Source organism: Acipenser ruthenus, chromosome 42, assembly GCF_902713425.1.
Source record: "Acipenser ruthenus chromosome 42, fAciRut3.2 maternal haplotype, whole genome shotgun sequence".
NCBI classification, from domain to species: Eukaryota; Metazoa; Chordata; class Actinopteri; order Acipenseriformes; family Acipenseridae; genus Acipenser; species Acipenser ruthenus.
In genome coordinates this window covers 7961251-7977415 of record NC_081230.1, presented here as the reverse complement: position 1 = coordinate 7977415, position 16165 = coordinate 7961251, and the positions used below count along the sequence as shown (strand labels likewise).

At 42.0% G+C, this 16165-nt stretch overlaps 2 protein-coding genes across 3 annotated transcripts; one reads left to right on the top strand and one right to left on the bottom strand.

Moving 5' to 3' along the window:
- Nucleotides 1-530: 530 nt before the first annotated feature.
- Nucleotides 531-9243, top strand: LOC117967046 (zinc finger and BTB domain-containing protein 39-like). Its single transcript, XM_034914148.2, has 3 exons — nt 531-663; nt 2317-3862; nt 4692-9243. Exons 2-3 carry the CDS (start codon nt 2360-2362, stop codon nt 5502-5504), a joined length of 2316 nt encoding a protein of 771 aa, XP_034770039.2. The 5' UTR covers nt 531-663; nt 2317-2359; the 3' UTR covers nt 5505-9243.
- Nucleotides 9244-11861: 2618 nt separating this feature from the next.
- Nucleotides 11862-15343, bottom strand: LOC117400977 (G-protein coupled receptor 182). 2 transcript variants are annotated; one of them, XM_034001350.3, is made up of 2 exons: nt 15218-15343; nt 11862-13597 (listed from the first exon to the last, which is right to left on the bottom strand). In XM_034001350.3, exon 2 carries the CDS (start codon nt 13587-13589, stop codon nt 12492-12494), a length of 1098 nt encoding a protein of 365 aa, XP_033857241.3. In that variant the 5' UTR covers nt 13590-13597; nt 15218-15343; the 3' UTR covers nt 11862-12491. The 2 variants fall into 2 exon arrangements, with proteins under 2 accessions (XP_033857241.3, XP_033857242.3); XM_034001351.3 differs by having other exon boundaries at nt 15202-15323.
- Between the last annotated feature and the right edge of the window lie 822 nt (nt 15344-16165).

Genomic DNA, 16165 nt, shown 5'->3' with positions numbered 1-16165 from the left:
CTCAAGCCTGCCCTGGACTGGAGGGAGCACCCTTTCTCTTAGGGGGTGAGGGAGCAGTTCAGTCTCCGTGCCTCAAGCCTGCCCTGGACTGGAGGGAGCACCCTTTCTCTTAGGGGGTGAGGGAGCAGTTCAGTCTCCGTGCCTCAAGCCTGCCCTGGACTGGAGGGAGCACCCTTTCTCTTAGGGGGTGAGGGAGCAGTTCAGTCTCCATGCCTCAAGCCTGTTCAGTGCTTCATTATGTTATGCAGGGGAGAGAGAGAGAGAGAGAGAGAGAGAGAGAGAGAGAGAGAGAGAGAGAGAGAGAGAGAGAGAGAGAGAGAGAGAGAGAGAGAGAGAGTTTTCTATTTGATCATGGCTAATGTAAAAAAAAAAAAAAAAAAGGACAATACTATATAATAAATAATTCTATTGAATAAAAAAAACAGATTTTGGAATTGTGCACAAATTAAAAACATTTTTAAAATAGGAAAGAACGCGTTGGGGTGGGGCGGGCTTACCCAGTCAGTTCATCCGAAAGATGGGGGGCGCTAAAACGATTTTCATCAAGAAAACAAAGCCTTTCTGCTTCAATACATCACTTCCTCGGTAACGGTAATGCAAGGCTGGTTTGTGTATGTGCGGTATGCGAGTGTGTACACATACCGTTTAGCAGTGGTTACATGGGTAAGCAAGTTATTTGTTATAAGAAAAAAAAAAAAAAAAAAAAAAGGCGGTATAGTTGTTTATTCAGAAGCGGACCTGCAGTCGGTCCTCTGCTTGCAACGAACAACGAAGTAAAGATGGACGGAGAATACATTACAGACACACAGAGAGAGATGCTTACTTACATGAAAGGCTTTTCAGTTTTGTTCGACCTTTTTTTTTAAACGGCATTTTGTGCATTTTTAAACAAACTGTACACGGACTGTAAATAATTTGGTTTTTAAATATGTACTCCACAGTTGTGTGTTTTTTATGTAAACAAAAGCAAAACAATACATTCGTTGTAGTCGTGTTGTAGTATCGTGAAAAAACGCAAATGATACATACAAATGAATTAATTTACAAACAACTATTACAACTCGTTCATTTAGCCTATAACTAATAATAATAATAATACCACCGATTATTATTATTATTATTATTATTATTATTATTATTATTATTATTATTATTATTATTATTATTTAGATGTACTGTTATTTTTGTAATTTACAGTATTTAAGAACGTTGTTTACCTTAGAACCCCTTCTCTTGTTTTTAGAAACGTTTGAATATTGTAATATTTTTGCATTGCTTTTGTAATTTGTAATTCCAACACAGAGTTTGTAGAGTTTATGAATAACCTCTTAATCTGCAGACGAATAATAACATTTGTCAGTCCCTGCTATTCAGTGGTTTGCAACGCCGCGTTATACTCCTTAACCCATGCAAAAATAAACGGTTACGTGCATGCGTAATATTTGCTTGTCAGATGCATGATTACGGGAATATGCCTATTGCTTATTCTCAGTAAATAGAAACGTAAGAATTATTTACTCGTGATGCAATTTTAATGTGTTTTTTTATGTTTGTTTTAGTTTTGCACCTTCTTCAGGGATGTCAATGAGACTCCCGTTGCATAGCAGCTCGATCCATTCCCGGTTTTACTAGTCCAGACACACCTGAGGTTGTGACCTTTACACTGTGGCTGATCGAGTTCCTGTTAAAATCTGGACGGTGTTATGCAATAGGAGTCTTATTTCCATCCCTGTAGTTTTCTGTTTATCCTGCATAAATATTTCAAAGCAATATGTTCCATAGGGATAGAAAGCACATGAGCAGAAAAAAACACTTATCCAGCTAATGAGGAGTTTCATTAGTTTGAGTAGGCAAATGTTATTGAAACGTTGCCAGGTCTGTTTGGCATACCCGCTGCATTTTAAGTAGGAACTATTGTTTTAGTGGAAGAACCTTGTGTCTGGTGAACGGAAAGAGGGGACACTATTTGAAGTCTAGGAAACCATAGATGGTCTAAATAAAGTTAAACCAGGACACTAAGTTCAGCACAGAGACCTGAACAAGAGGGCGTAAATGGAAGTAAAGTTTAGAGTAGAAAGTAGGAAGCACTTCTTTTACACAGAGAGTTATAGTGTAATTCTAATTCCTGCAGCGTAATTGTAACTATAATTGTAATTGAACAGCATTGTAATTGCAATTTCAGCAACTAATTCAGCTGCGATTGTAATTCTAAACATAATTGTCTACTTTCTGGTTTCTAACGTCACGCTAGTGATGGCTGATGGTGGTGTTTGAAGGTCTGCTCGCTGATTTGCTTTCTCCTTTTTGTCTTGCAAGTTGAGCTGAGGAGGCGGTGAGCAGGAAGCAGCAGAGAGCGGAGATGGGCATGAGAATCAAGCTGCAGGGGGCGGAGCATCCCACCAACCTGCTGAAAGAGCTCAACCAGTGCCGCCTGTCCGAGTCCATGTGCGACGTGCTCCTGCTGGTGGGCAACCGGACCTTCGCTGCCCACAAGGCCGTGCTGGCCTGCGCCGCGGGCTACTTCCAGAACCTGTTCACCACCGCCGGCTCGGACAGCGCCCGCACCTACATGGTGGACTTTGTCGCGCCCGCCAACTTCGAGAAGATCCTCAACTTCATCTACACCGCGGAGCTCTTCACCGACCTCATAAACGTGGGGGTCATATACGACGTGGCCGAGCGTTTGGGGGTCAGGGAGCTCATCAAGGCCTGCCACGCCACGTTCCCCGACCTGGATGCGGCTGCTTCTAACAAGCACCCCGCAGATGCCACGCGACCGTCCTGCAATCGTTCGCCGCCACCCTGCAGCGGAGACCCCAGCCAGGCTGGCGAGGGGGCGAGTGGCAGGAACGGGAATATCACACCCGCTGCGGCTGGGGCTACTGCCTTGCTGCCTTCTTTAGCTTCTGCTGTGGTTCAGGCTGAAGAGACGAGGAACCCGCCAGTGGAAAAGGCTAGCTCCAGTGTGCTCCCACTGGTAACCACCAAAGCAGAGGATCAGGATTCCTTGATGGAGTACAGCCAAGCGGCCAATTCTGTGAGTTCGCAGAAGCAGCAATCTCCCTCTGCCTTATCTGTAAACCTGGTGGACAGCCAGCCGCTGCAGCAGAAAGCTACCACCGCAAACCACAACCTGAAAGTACCTCCTTCCCACACCCTCAACCCCACACCGCAGCCGTTCAAGACGGAAGAGGAGAGCCAAGACGAGCTGGGCTTCTTCGCGCCCGATGCGTACGTCGCTGACGATGCCACCTCAAACAGCAACACCTGCCTAAGCGGGGAGAACTGCAAGGAACGGCTGTCCGCCGGCAACCAGCAAATGGACGCCGTCCACTTTGAAAGCTGTTACGATGACGGGGACCTCTACTTTGACGATAGCGCGGAGGATCAGATGGGCCCACCCGGGGAGGTGATAGAGCTGAGTGACGACGACGACAGCGAGGATGATCTGGTCTACATTGAGAACGGAGACCCCGGGGCCCGCCAGGGCAAGACCACGCCCTGCAAGGTGTGCGGAATGGTTCTGGAGCCCAACATCAACGTGATCCGAGACCACGGGGAGACGCACCTGGATGAGTCCGGAGCCTGCAGGGTCTGCAGCGCCAAATTCCCTGACCGCAACTCCCGGCTGACCCACGTGCTCTCCCATATCGGGATCCTGCTGTTCTCCTGCGACATGTGCGAGGAGAAGTTCTGCACACAGTGGCAGCTGGCCCTGCACCGCCGGAGCAATTCCGTCGAGACCAACATCATCGTCCAGCCCAACGCCTCCATCTCTGGGGACCTCATCGCGGCCAACGGCGGACCAGTCAAGGAAATCCAGTGCGGAGCCTGCGCGAAAGCCGTGAGCAAGGACTTTCAGGTAAGATCGAGAGTCTGGGCTAATCCACTTGCCCTGCATTCTGTTTTTCATCAGCTCTGTAACTAAAATAATCCAGCAGTCTGAACACTAAGAAACCCTATTCATGACGTCACCCGTATCATATTGAGTTTTTAACGTGCATAATTCTCAATGTCGGTGTGGTTCACGTCACACTGTCAGGTCGTTTCATTTGCATTAGCCTTTGCCCAGATTATAAAATGATATTTTTTTCCATTTCCATTTTAATTATTCTGAGTATATTTTATTTAATCTCTTTTAAATTAACCATCTGTCACTAGTTAGCAATACTTTTGCATAGCTCTGGTGTTCCAATATTATATATCATAGTATTAATTTCAGTAGCTCTGACTTTGGTAGGTACGGGCCGTGTTGTCTGACCATGTTTCTGTGTTTCCTGATCTCTGGAATCTTGTCAATGTGGCTAATCTGTTGGCTCCAGGTGCTTCTATATCACTGGATAATCACACAAATAGAGGACTGTCTGACAGGTGCAGGCATGGAAATAAGTGTCTAATTGCATTGCAGTTTGATCCATTCCTGGTTTTACTATGAGTTTAATCAGACACACCTGAGCTTATTACCTATACACTGTGGCTTGTATTAACACCAGCAATGGGTGAAACTGCTATGCAATAGGAGTCTTTATTTCCATCCCTGATGTGGTACGCCGGTACCCAATAGAACGCAGTAGAACCCTCCGCAGATGTAGAAAACCTGCAAGGTCACGGGGATGACTGTTTCACTGAGATCAGGAAGAGCGCGCAATTCCGAATCCCCTGAATCTTGTTAATGGTTTGTTGACTTCCAGGTGGTCCGAGAACACATCCTGGAGCACCTGAATGTGAAGACGCTGAGCTGCCGTGTCTGTGAGCGCCCCCAGCAGTCCCTCTGCGGCCTCATGTGGCACTCCCTGAGCCACGTGGGGCTTTCCATCTTCTCCTGCGACGTCTGCGCCTGCAGCTTCGTGGACAAGGACCTCCTGGAGAAACACCTGGCACTCCACAGGGGGCGAGAGGAAGGCCGGCCCCTCCTCAAATGCTTCCTCTGCCCTCAAGGCTTCCTCTCCCACTCGGCTTACCAGTACCACCTCAGCTTGCACAGCAAGGAGCTGGGCCCGGATGGCTACCAAAAAATGGCGGAGCTCAACCTCATGCAGAGTCGGAAGAGGAAAGCGGACCAGCTCCTAGACTCTTCTTCGTGTTCCTCCTCCCCGCTGGAGAGCTCCACGGCTTCCCTCGTCCTCCCTCTGCAGGACAGCCTAGGGGCGGGGGCCATGAGGACCAAGTGGTACCGCTGCAAGTTTTGTGGCAAGCGCTTCGCCCATTCGGGGGAATTCACCTACCACCTCCGGATTCACACCGGGGAGAAACCTTTCCAGTGCAAGATCTGCTCAAGGTTCTTCCGGGGGCGGTCGACCATGATCTGTCACCTCAAGACCCACTCGGGGGCCCTCATGTACCGCTGCACGATCTGCGGACACTACTTCTCCACCCTCAAACTGGTGACCACTCACATGGAGCTGCACAAGGACGTCCTCCCCCCCGATTTCAACATCGAGCAGACCTTCATGTACAGCGACCACACGAAAGAGCCCCTGCCTTGTCCGGACAGTTCGTTTTAGTGCTGTCCTTGAGGGGTGTGCTGAGACTCTGACTCGGAGTTGCCTTTAAGAAGGATTTTATCAGCAGGTATTAAATAAATCAGTTTGTCAACGTGTTGATTTCAAAACGAGAACAGGTATCCTTCCCTCACCTTTACAATCGAGTACCAATCAGTGACGATTACCGTCCGCATTGAGTGTTTTAAAAGCCGGTTGGAAGCAGTACAAATGCCAGCGCCCCGGATGAAAGGGACATGCTCTTCCAGTCAGAGTATCAGCACACCCCTAGTTATCTTTTTGTGTTTTTTTTTTTTTTGCTTTTCTGGGTAATGCTTTATTTTAAGTGTTAATTAGTTAAGCAGTTAGTCAGTGTACTACAGGATTGTTATAAAGTCTTTTAGGGGCTAGACCGCAGTCGAGTGAAGGTGTGGCAGTAGTATTGGGCTTGGAGCAGGGAAGTTTAATAGGTAGCTCTCCAAGTTGAATCAGTTTCGGTCCGGCGCTATTTACTGTATTAACCCATTAAGTTGAATTGAGCCCAACCCTGATTGTCTGAGTGAAATAATATGGACATTTTACACCTCTGGTTTCAGTTTTCTAGACCGCGACAAAAGCTTTTGTATCGTCAACCACTGCTGTTTATCAAAGATACCCACCTTGTATTTAACCACAGAGTAATTGCAAAATGAAAGCAGCTAGGTGTGATTGAAAGTATTTTTAAAAAAAGAAAGACATGTAACAAATTTAAAGGGTTATAAGAAGTATTTTTATTCAGACTTTGTGTCTTTTTGAAGTTCAGGGTATTTTCCCACCCTTTTAATTAGAAAAATATTCACATTATTTTTGGCACTTTAGTTGGTTTTGGTATAGTTAGTTTGAATATTTTAAAATGTGTTTGAATCCTGATAAAAGGGACAGTTTTTTATATATACAGTTGTAGTCTAAAGCTTACATACCCCAATGGAAATTTATAATTTCTAGAAATTTCTCGAAAACAAATAATTATTGGAAAAATCTTTTGAGCAACAGTTTTGCTTTTGTGGATGAGGAATAAAAAGTTACAAGAAATGGAGGTCCACAATGATTTATTTCAGCAATTCTTTTGCAAAACACCAAACATGCTAATTCCAAAGTATTCATACCCTGACAAGGAAAATGAAATTAACAGCTAGTTGAGGCACTTTTTAGCAATAATAACCTCTTTTAAACGATTAGGATATTTATCATTGATTTTTGACCATCCTTCAACGCAAAATTGTTCCAGTCCAATCAAATTCTTGGTATGAGTTGAAGAAGGCTGTGCACAAGAGAAGTCCTCAGAATTTGAAAAAAGTATTAATTTTCCTTGTCAGGGTATGAATACTTTGAAATTAGCATGTTTAGAGTTTTGCAAAAAAAAATGCTGAAAGGCATCTATTTCTTGTAACTTTTTTTTCCTCATCCACAAAAGCAAAACTTTTGCTACAAAAGATTTTTTCCTAAAATTCTTTGTTTTCTAGAAATTTGTAGAAATTATAAATTTCCATTGGGGTATGTAAACTTTTGACTACTACTGTATATATAAATATATATGTATCATAAAAAAAACAAAGCAAAGATTTACCAGGAATGAAAGATTGACATTTTCTTACCTCTCACTAGTATATCATCGTAAGCGCTCCTCTTCCTTCCTGTGTTCCAGATAACAGGGGCCAACTCCAACACGAACACAGAAAGTGGGTGTAAGATAAGGAAGGAAGTGATATATAGAGGGATGCTTTGGCTTCATTGAACTCCAGAATCATGGCTTTACAACCGGATACCCCAAAAACCTGTTTAGTTTTTATTTGAACAGATTTGTTGGTTTGTAGTGTAATTAGTTTGAAGGTGTACATTTCATGGAATAGCAAGCGCTGGGTTACATCAAAATTGACCACAATGGAATAATAATAATAATAATAATAACAGTAATAATGTGTTAGACCAAGCTGGTCTGTAATCCTTACCAATTTCTCATCTTGGTGCTAATATAGACACCAGTGTACCAAAGTGAAACATCCCTATCCTAATTCTCTTGAATTTTATCCAGCTTCCTCCTTCTCTCAGCCTCCTGTTGCGTTCAGTGTTTGCAGTCCACTCCCTGCATTCTCAATGTCGCATTCGCTTTGCATCCCACTGGCCCTCTGAACAGAGCAAAGCCCAAGGCAAGGAGATTGAGAGACAGACTGGTGTCATGTATCCAGATGTGAAGCAGAGCAGGTCTTTAATCTAATGCAAGGCGACATGTTTGCTGGCTGGCTTGCTTACCAGCTAGCAGCAAGAGTACTGTTAACAGCAGATCTATTTAAGAAATGTTTGTCATGGCCCTCAGCTCGACACCCCTTTACTAAAACTCTAAACTAATGTGATACCTTAATGTAATTTTCCAGGAATGGTATAAGACTCCCATTGCATAGGTTTGATCCATTCCTGGTTTTACTGTGAGTTTAATAAGACACACCTGAGCTTGTTGCCTGTGTACACTGTGGCTAATCAAGTTTGTATTAAAACCTGGAGTGAGTGAAACTGCTATGCAATAGGAGTCTTATTTCCATCCCTGGTTTGAGGCTTTTATTTAAGTGTGCAATTGTGTCTGCTCTTGTCAAACTATGCCCGCCACACTGTGGGGGGGAAGCAGGTACTGTCTGCATAGATTAGATAAGGGGTCTGCAAGCCTCGTCCTGGAGAGCCCCTATCCAGCAGGTTTTATAGGTGTCGTTACATCATCAGTGGCTAAAGATCTGGAACACCTGTTAGTCTTGACTATTTAAGCCAATAATTGGTTCGATTAAGTAACAGAGAGATTGGTTGAAATGAAAACCAGCAGCCCCAGTAGCTCTCCAGGACCAGGGTTGGAGACCCCTGGATTAGATCGAGCACGCCTCCTGAAATTGAAATTCACATTTTGTGACCGGTTTAAGGCATGTGCATTCAGTAACTCCTGTGTTTGTCTCACGTGTGCTGTTCTGTGCTAGAGGCTGAGTAAAGGCTGGTTTCATAATCAATAACTTGTATGAGATAAAACCGCAATAATACCCTCCACACCTTTATAAATAAGTGTATTAAAAGACAAAAGCCCTTGTCCTCTAAAAGCTGTGTTTTGTTTGTACGCAGAACACTAAGGTACCGGGTATGTGGAACATGTTTGTCAGTCCTGTCTTTTTGTAACCTACTCTGTGATTTTGTTTTGATGTACTCATTTTTTTATCAACATTTTTGGGACACTCAGGGGTGTCCAGTCCTGGAGGGCCATTATTCCACTCCAGGTTTAACAGGTGAAATCAGATAATTAACCACTTCAGGGTCTGAGTGCAGGTTTGATTGGTTGATTTATTTAAAGAATTTAGAACCGGGTTGGAACTAAGACCAGGAGTGGAACTTTGGCCGGCCCTGGTGTAGCCAAATAAACAAACTCGCCCCAAGCTCTGCTTCAGTATTCTCTACAAAGCAGCGCTTTGTAATGATAAAAAAAATATGCTTTTTTGTTTTGTTTTGTTTGTTTTTGGTGGCGACAGGAGAAGATAAGCTGTAAAAGTGAACCTGCTTGTGCTTTTCAAAACGGTTCTTGCTTTATAAGTCCTGGTTAGTGAGCGTTGTTTTTTTTTTTTTATGAAAGATTAATTTTATTTGTACTTTTCTACAAGTTGTTTCATGTAGTGAATATCATAATACACTATTATTAACTCTTTTATTTATACTGATCTATCTACTGTTGATTTTTTAGAATAAAAAACTATTTAAATTGCGGGTCTTTTGTATTTATTGATCTTGTGTTTTTATCATGAAAAGACTGAGGCATTTGTCACATATTTTAACTTAAACAGATCATTCCCTCCATATATAAGCTATAGCCAAAGGATTTTAAGTAGCAGTCTGTCCCACAACTGCAGCGGCTCATCCAAATCTTATTCATTTTATACCAAGGTGGGACATCTGGGTCCAGTTTCATAAAGCACAGCCAGCACTTAACAGACTGCTAGGTAGCAAGCTTTCGTATTGCATACCTGTTTCCTAAAACAATAATAACGATAACGTTTAGTAGAAACCCACTCTGCAAGTCTATATGATTAAAGGATACATGGGTTATTTTCTTTCTTTTTTTTCATGGAAGTGAAATGTATTTAGCAGCCTGCTACCTGGAACTGCTTTGTGAAACTCTCCCCCTGCTCTTTATGTTATCCTCATACGTTATTTTAGTGCTGACATACACAAACTTCTGTGTTCAGCTGCCGTTTCTTGATTGTGTTCTTCAAACACTTAAAAACACTTACCCTTCCCTTTTGGAAACCCCGGAGTCCAGCGTTGAATCGAAATTCGCTTTCTCATCCTGGACTGATGAGTGAAGGGCAGTAATATCAACTCCTTCAGGAAACGAAAGTGATCACAGCCTTCAGAGAAATATGTCCCACTTTCCTGTGTCAGCTACTGCACGAGGTCAATGAACTGACTATATCAAGACTGAGACTGAATCATCTTAAAGCGCTATTGCGCTGCGGTAAGAACGACCACAATTTCAAACACATACGGCAGGTTTCACAGACCCCGATAAGCACTAATCTGAGACTACCTTAACATTAGATTAGTGCTAATCAGGATCTATGAAACCAGCCTTACAGTGTATCATTAACTTTGAAAGGCAAAATTGGTCTTTTCTATAATCTGCAATTTTCAAGTGTTTTTCATGATGTTTTAAAAAAATATATATGAATGATGTCATTTTCCTGTAGAAAATAATATATAAAAAAAGTTTTTCATAAAAAAAAACTAAAAAAAAAACTATTGAATCACCTTAATATTTTATACTATTGTTGGATTGTTTTTTTGTAAAATTTGTGAACTTTGTTAATTTGACATCCCAGTGTGTTCGAAAGTAATTAATCACACCTTTCAGGTTTTGCCTTGGTTAGCGAATTCATAAACATTACATTGGAACACAGGGACACATGGTTGTTGGTATTTGAAGCATCCATCTCAGTACATTTGGCAAACCCTTGCTAGCAGTGTATTGATGTATGCTTTTAATGTACTAGATCCTGCTGAACAAGCATCTGATTTCCTGATGGGAATAGCACTTTCCTGACCCCCTTCCCAGAATGTTATCCCAATACTTATAATGTAGACCCCTGGCTTCCTTCAATTGTTCGCTCGTATGAGAATGCTTGCTGAAGCAGATTGCACAGATGATCCCAACAGCAGTCAGGCAGGGGATATCGAAATGGAACATTTTCACTGTAAAGGTGCAATACAGAACAGTTCACTTGTTTTGGTGTGTTTCCAGTGGTTTCTTAAAACACACAGTGTTCATTTAAAGGGTTCTTTTTCACACCAAACTGTCTTGTGAGTGCTGGCACAGTAGCTGTCTTCTTTGTTAAAGCCCAGACAACATTTTAGTGTCATGCATGTCATTTGATCGTTTAGAATGAATACAAAATGGTAAGCATATACAGAAACATCCGGGTTCACAGAATCCGGTCAGCAAACTGGACTACAGCAGGGATGGAAATAAGAATCCCCTTGCATAGCTGTTTGATCCATTCCTGGTTTTGCTGTAAGTTTAAAATGACACAACTGAGCTTGTTACCTATACACTGTGGCTAATCGAGTCTCCTATTAAAACCTGGAATGGATTAAACTGTTATGCAGTAGGAATGCCATCACAGTCCAAAATGAGTGCTAACGAGGGTCAGTCTATTCATGTTACCTGAACACCACCTGCTCCTCGTTCACCCTGGGCAAGTTGAAATTGGCAGTCGTGTCAGACCACTTGATTGTATGGGGGTTTGGTTGTTACAGTAATGTCCACTAATGTCTTGCTTTGCTTGGGAACTGGTGCGCTGCACCGCCTAGCCCCTATTAAATTATCTTTCAATGCTTGGAGAAATATATGCATCAAATATCATTTTTACAAATATCCATATCAGCTGTATATCCCCTTCAGTCACAATTTTTTAAATTATATTTTTTTGAAATTTTAAAACAGTTTGCATTATAAATAGGGCTTCTGTTTTTCGTTTTTTTTATATTATTAATTTCATTTTTCAGTGCTTATTTTTAGCTGTTTTCAAGTTTTATGTAAATCGCTTTTTTCAGGGCTTTTGCTTTTTATATATTGTATTCTGTATGACGTTGTTTTCAAAATTCTTGGGCGTTTTTTTTTTGTTTGTCACAATATGTATAGTAACTTTCTAGTCGAATTTGACTTTTTTTCACATAATTATATAGAAAACCGAATCATGCTATTAAGCCAAGTTGACTAATGTTTTGTGTCTTTGTGACACTGATGCAGGCATTGGTAAATTCTTTCTTTACTTGACAACGATAAGATACTGGAATTAAATTCTAAAGATAAAGCAAGGCATGGCCAGTAGGAAAAGTTTATTATGAAAATACAAAAAGCTTCTGAGTTGCTAATGCAGGTGGGAGACTATACACTACACTGTCTCGTCACAACCCAATAAAACGCAGTACGGTAATGTTTTACAATTCATTACACATGCACATTTGAGGACAGGCTACTTTGTATTTTTTGGAGCATTTTTAACTGGCATCTACCTGTTATTTACATTTTCTCTTCAACCGTATTGTTATGACAACTGCCTCTAATTTTGTTAGACGCAAACGTCTAAATGTAATTCTGCAAATACAGCCCTTCAGATGCTTTTATGATGCCTCAATATAAAATAAAAAAACTGAAGCCAAAAAATGATCAATTTCTTGGTGTTTTCCTCCCCCCAGTGATGATAAACCTCAATTTCCTCTGTGTTGAGCTTCATAGTTGGTGTGAAATTTCACTGCTCTGATTACGGGCACGTCTAACTCGACTTTCCTCAAAATAGGACGCAGTTTACAGCCAAAACAAAGATATCACACATTATAAGCAGTATATGTATTTCTAGCAGTGCTTCAGTTCTCTCTCTTTCAATGCATTTAAAAATTCACTATAACACTACCAACACGAATGGCAGTTGAAAAGGATGATGGGTTTTTGGCTCATTTTGCCCATTGTTCTTGGTTGGGGGGTATATCGTTAGCGGCGTTTTCCACCACGACAGAATGGCTTGTGCTGGACCCTGAACCTTCCTTCTCTTTGGGGTTGGCGATCTCTTTGGGGATGTACCGAACCACAGCGTTGATCAGGTTGCTCCTAAAGCCTTTGCTCAGGAAGTTATAGATAATGGGGTTGGCCACACAGTGGAAGAGCGAGATACAGTCCACGATGCAGTAAGAGAAATAGAGCATGTCTACAAAGTTACAGCTAAACGTTGCATAGGGCAACAGGTCATCCAGGAGCATCAGAAAGATCACCATGTGGCGCGGGATCCAGCAGATCATGAAAACCAGAGAGTAGACATGCACCACCCAGCAACTCCTCCTGCCCTCAAAACCAGCAGTGGCCTTCACAGCGCGGGCGATGAGAAAATTAAAAATGGTGATGACGACGGCAGGGATCAAGCAGCTGCAGGTCAAAGAGAGAATGGTGATGCTTGCGTACCATTCGTTATAGTTGTAGGCCGGGAACATGTAGCATCCTGGCTCGTCCCATTCCATCAATTCCACATGGACGTTCTCCAGCAGAGTCAAGAACAAGGAGAAGGTCCAGAGGCAGGCACAGACGATGCCTCGTTTCCGTTTCTCCTTGAGGCCCCAGGTCTGGGAAGGCCTGGCGATGGCTAGGTAGCGCTCCACCGTCATGTACGTTAGGAAGAAGATGCTGCTGTACATGTTGACAGTGTAGACCAGGTGGGTTAGCTTGCAGAGGGCCCAGCCCCACACCCAGACCTGGTTGAGGGCGACCTCGAGCATCCAGAAAGGGATGGTCAGCACCAGCACCAGGTCTGCCAGCCCCACGTTCAGGACGCAAAAGGTGACCGTGCTCTTGGAGTGCCGCCTCCAGTTGATCCACACCACCAGGACGTTCTCGATCAGCCCTGCTACAAAGATGACCAGGTAGAGGAGGAACAGGATTGCCCGCCTCGTGTCATAGTTGAGTTCCAGAGTGCAGTGGTGCATGAACCAGTGGAAAGAGCCATTGAAGTCATAGTCGTAACCAGGGTCCAAAGAGTTGTTGTGGTGCTCCTCAGTGTCCATTGTGCAACCTGGAAAAAAAAGGAAGGAGAGTCGGAGATGAACATCTGGGCAGCAGCAGGATATTCAGATCTTTCCAAAGCAGAATGGGTTAAGATTTTGTTAGGTGTAAAGGGTACATAAGGACCTTTTTATTTGATTGCGTTTCATGTTCCCATGTGTTGCTACTCAGATCATTTTGATATGTGGTGCAGATACAACGCGGTTTAGCAGAGAACATCCTAACTGGTGTAATATATAATATTACCTACATAAGATAGCAAAAGACAATAGACAAGTTCATTTTTGCAAATGTACCCCCTATGGTAATTCTATTAAAGATGAATCAACTTCTAGAACAAATATTTCGTTTGTCACTGTGACTCGTGTGTCCGGGAATGAAGTAAGCATTAATAAATAATATAGATTGAACTTTACTTCAGTTTTTGTCTGCGTGAAAGTATACAGCAGCTGAGCTCCAAATATTCCATACAAATCCGAGCGGATTCATTCATATTTCAATCAAATTCTGCCAGGGATTTTGTCCTGTTAAATTTTTTTAAAATAAACTGTGATACTTCAAAGGCAGTCTGTGTTACCTTTTGACCTGATTTAAAGATATAAAAACTGGAGTTCCTTATATTCTCTGATACGCGCACGCTAAAAAGTCATATAAAAAATCATTTATAAATAAGTGCCCTAAAATAAGTTTACTTAACTGAAAGGCTCACTAAATAAAAACTTTTTAAAATGTATTTTTGATCGGAGATAAAGTTTTAAGCAGTCTGCACAAAGACTAGTAGCTTTTGTGCTCATGAAACGTGTTTTAACACACAGCGTTGCTTAATTTAATACTTCCATCTATACCAGTCATCACACCCATTTCAGACCAATGTAAGACTTAAACGGGATAAAAAGAAACGTTTTATAATGGCTATATACAGTATATAGAGCCATTAATAATAATAATATAAGGAATAAACTACACCAAAGTGTGCATAAGCCTGTCATTGTACCGAGGGCTTCTGTTGGCAAGATAGCAGGTTTTGTATTGTACTCCTCGGTGTAGTTTATGTGTTATACTTAGTTCTAGCCGTTACAATAGCTTGAAAAAGTAGCACATGTGACCATTCCCCTTCCCTTGTGTGTGTGTGTGTGTTTTTTTTAATGCTTTTGATTTGTCACTGCACTTTCTTTTGTTTTTGTGAAGTGCGCTTGCTTACCGTAGTAAATTCAACTTTCATATCTGTGTCGCTTTAAATACCTGTCTAGGCTTCCCAGACCAGTATACCGCGGAGGGTGTGCGGCTCAAATTCTTCTCCGGTTTAGACGCCTCAATGACAAGATACATTTCGCGTTGCTGCACTGCTGAATTTTCCTATTTTTAACCATTTCAAATATTTTGAAATCTAGTCATTTTTTATTAAACTGACTGTTTGTGTGTTGTGGTTAAGTCCGTTAAGATGCCCACGTGACCTGTACAGAACCTCATAATCTTACAGCTGTACATAAGACTCAACTCTTGAGAGTTCTAATATAATCTATAGGCTGTAAACAATAATAATAATAATAATAATAATAATAATAATAATAATAATAATAATAATAATAATAATAATAATAATAATAATAATACATTGAATTGAAGATACCTTGGGGCTGTAGGCTGATCTCAGATCATTTGCAGGGCGACAGCAATGCTTGGAGTTTGAGCTTTGCAGGAGAGTTGAGTGCAGTAGCATTCAGTGGCAGTGCAGGCAAACTGCACCCTGGCTTTTATTTGAAATGATGATGCGCTTCTGGCAGCCGTGGATAGGATATCCTTGAGTTGCTCTTCAAGGAGACCGGGCTCGCATCAACAGGAAAGCAGGACGGTACAGCCTGTGCCCAAAGAATACTCCCTGCTTTAATCATTAATCAAGGCTTACTCTAAGTACCTGTCTTTGAAAATCTCTAAGTTTGACTTGAAAGTTATCTCCAGTATCTGCTTGACTTGTTGCCTTGAAGTTATAATATGTATGTATCTAAATCCCAGCCTGAAACTTTGCACAGCTTTACACTCTTTTGAGGATACATTCCGAGCTGCCTCTTACTTTCATTATTGTGAAATCTTTTTCAATTGAATTCCCATGAAAGGTTAACTAATAATGGCCCTAATTCCAGTCTTGCAGAGCTGTGAGCTTTTCTTCCCAGCTCTGCAGGCGATTGCACCTCAATGCTGACCTGGCCACCCCCAGCTTGCTGTTCAGTCCTGGGCCTGTCCTAAGCAGAGACCGAAGGTTGTCTCCAATTGTACCAAATAGTGCAGCGTTTGTTATGTGTTGTGGATTACACTAAAATCAACTGGGAAGGTTCAGACCACCAAATGAATGTCAGATTTGAACTCAGACAGGAAAAGCATGGTCAAAATCTGCAAACATACTGTTCAAAAATACCGTGATAAACCTTTCTAAGGGAGAGCCTGTAGTTTTCTGTTTAATAATGCAGTCTTTTGCTGATATGGATTACCAGGAAAAAAAGTTTACAGTAGTTTGGTCTTGACACTTCCTTCCTTGTAGATTATCTGCATTCATGTAAAACTAAGCTATATTCCTGGAACT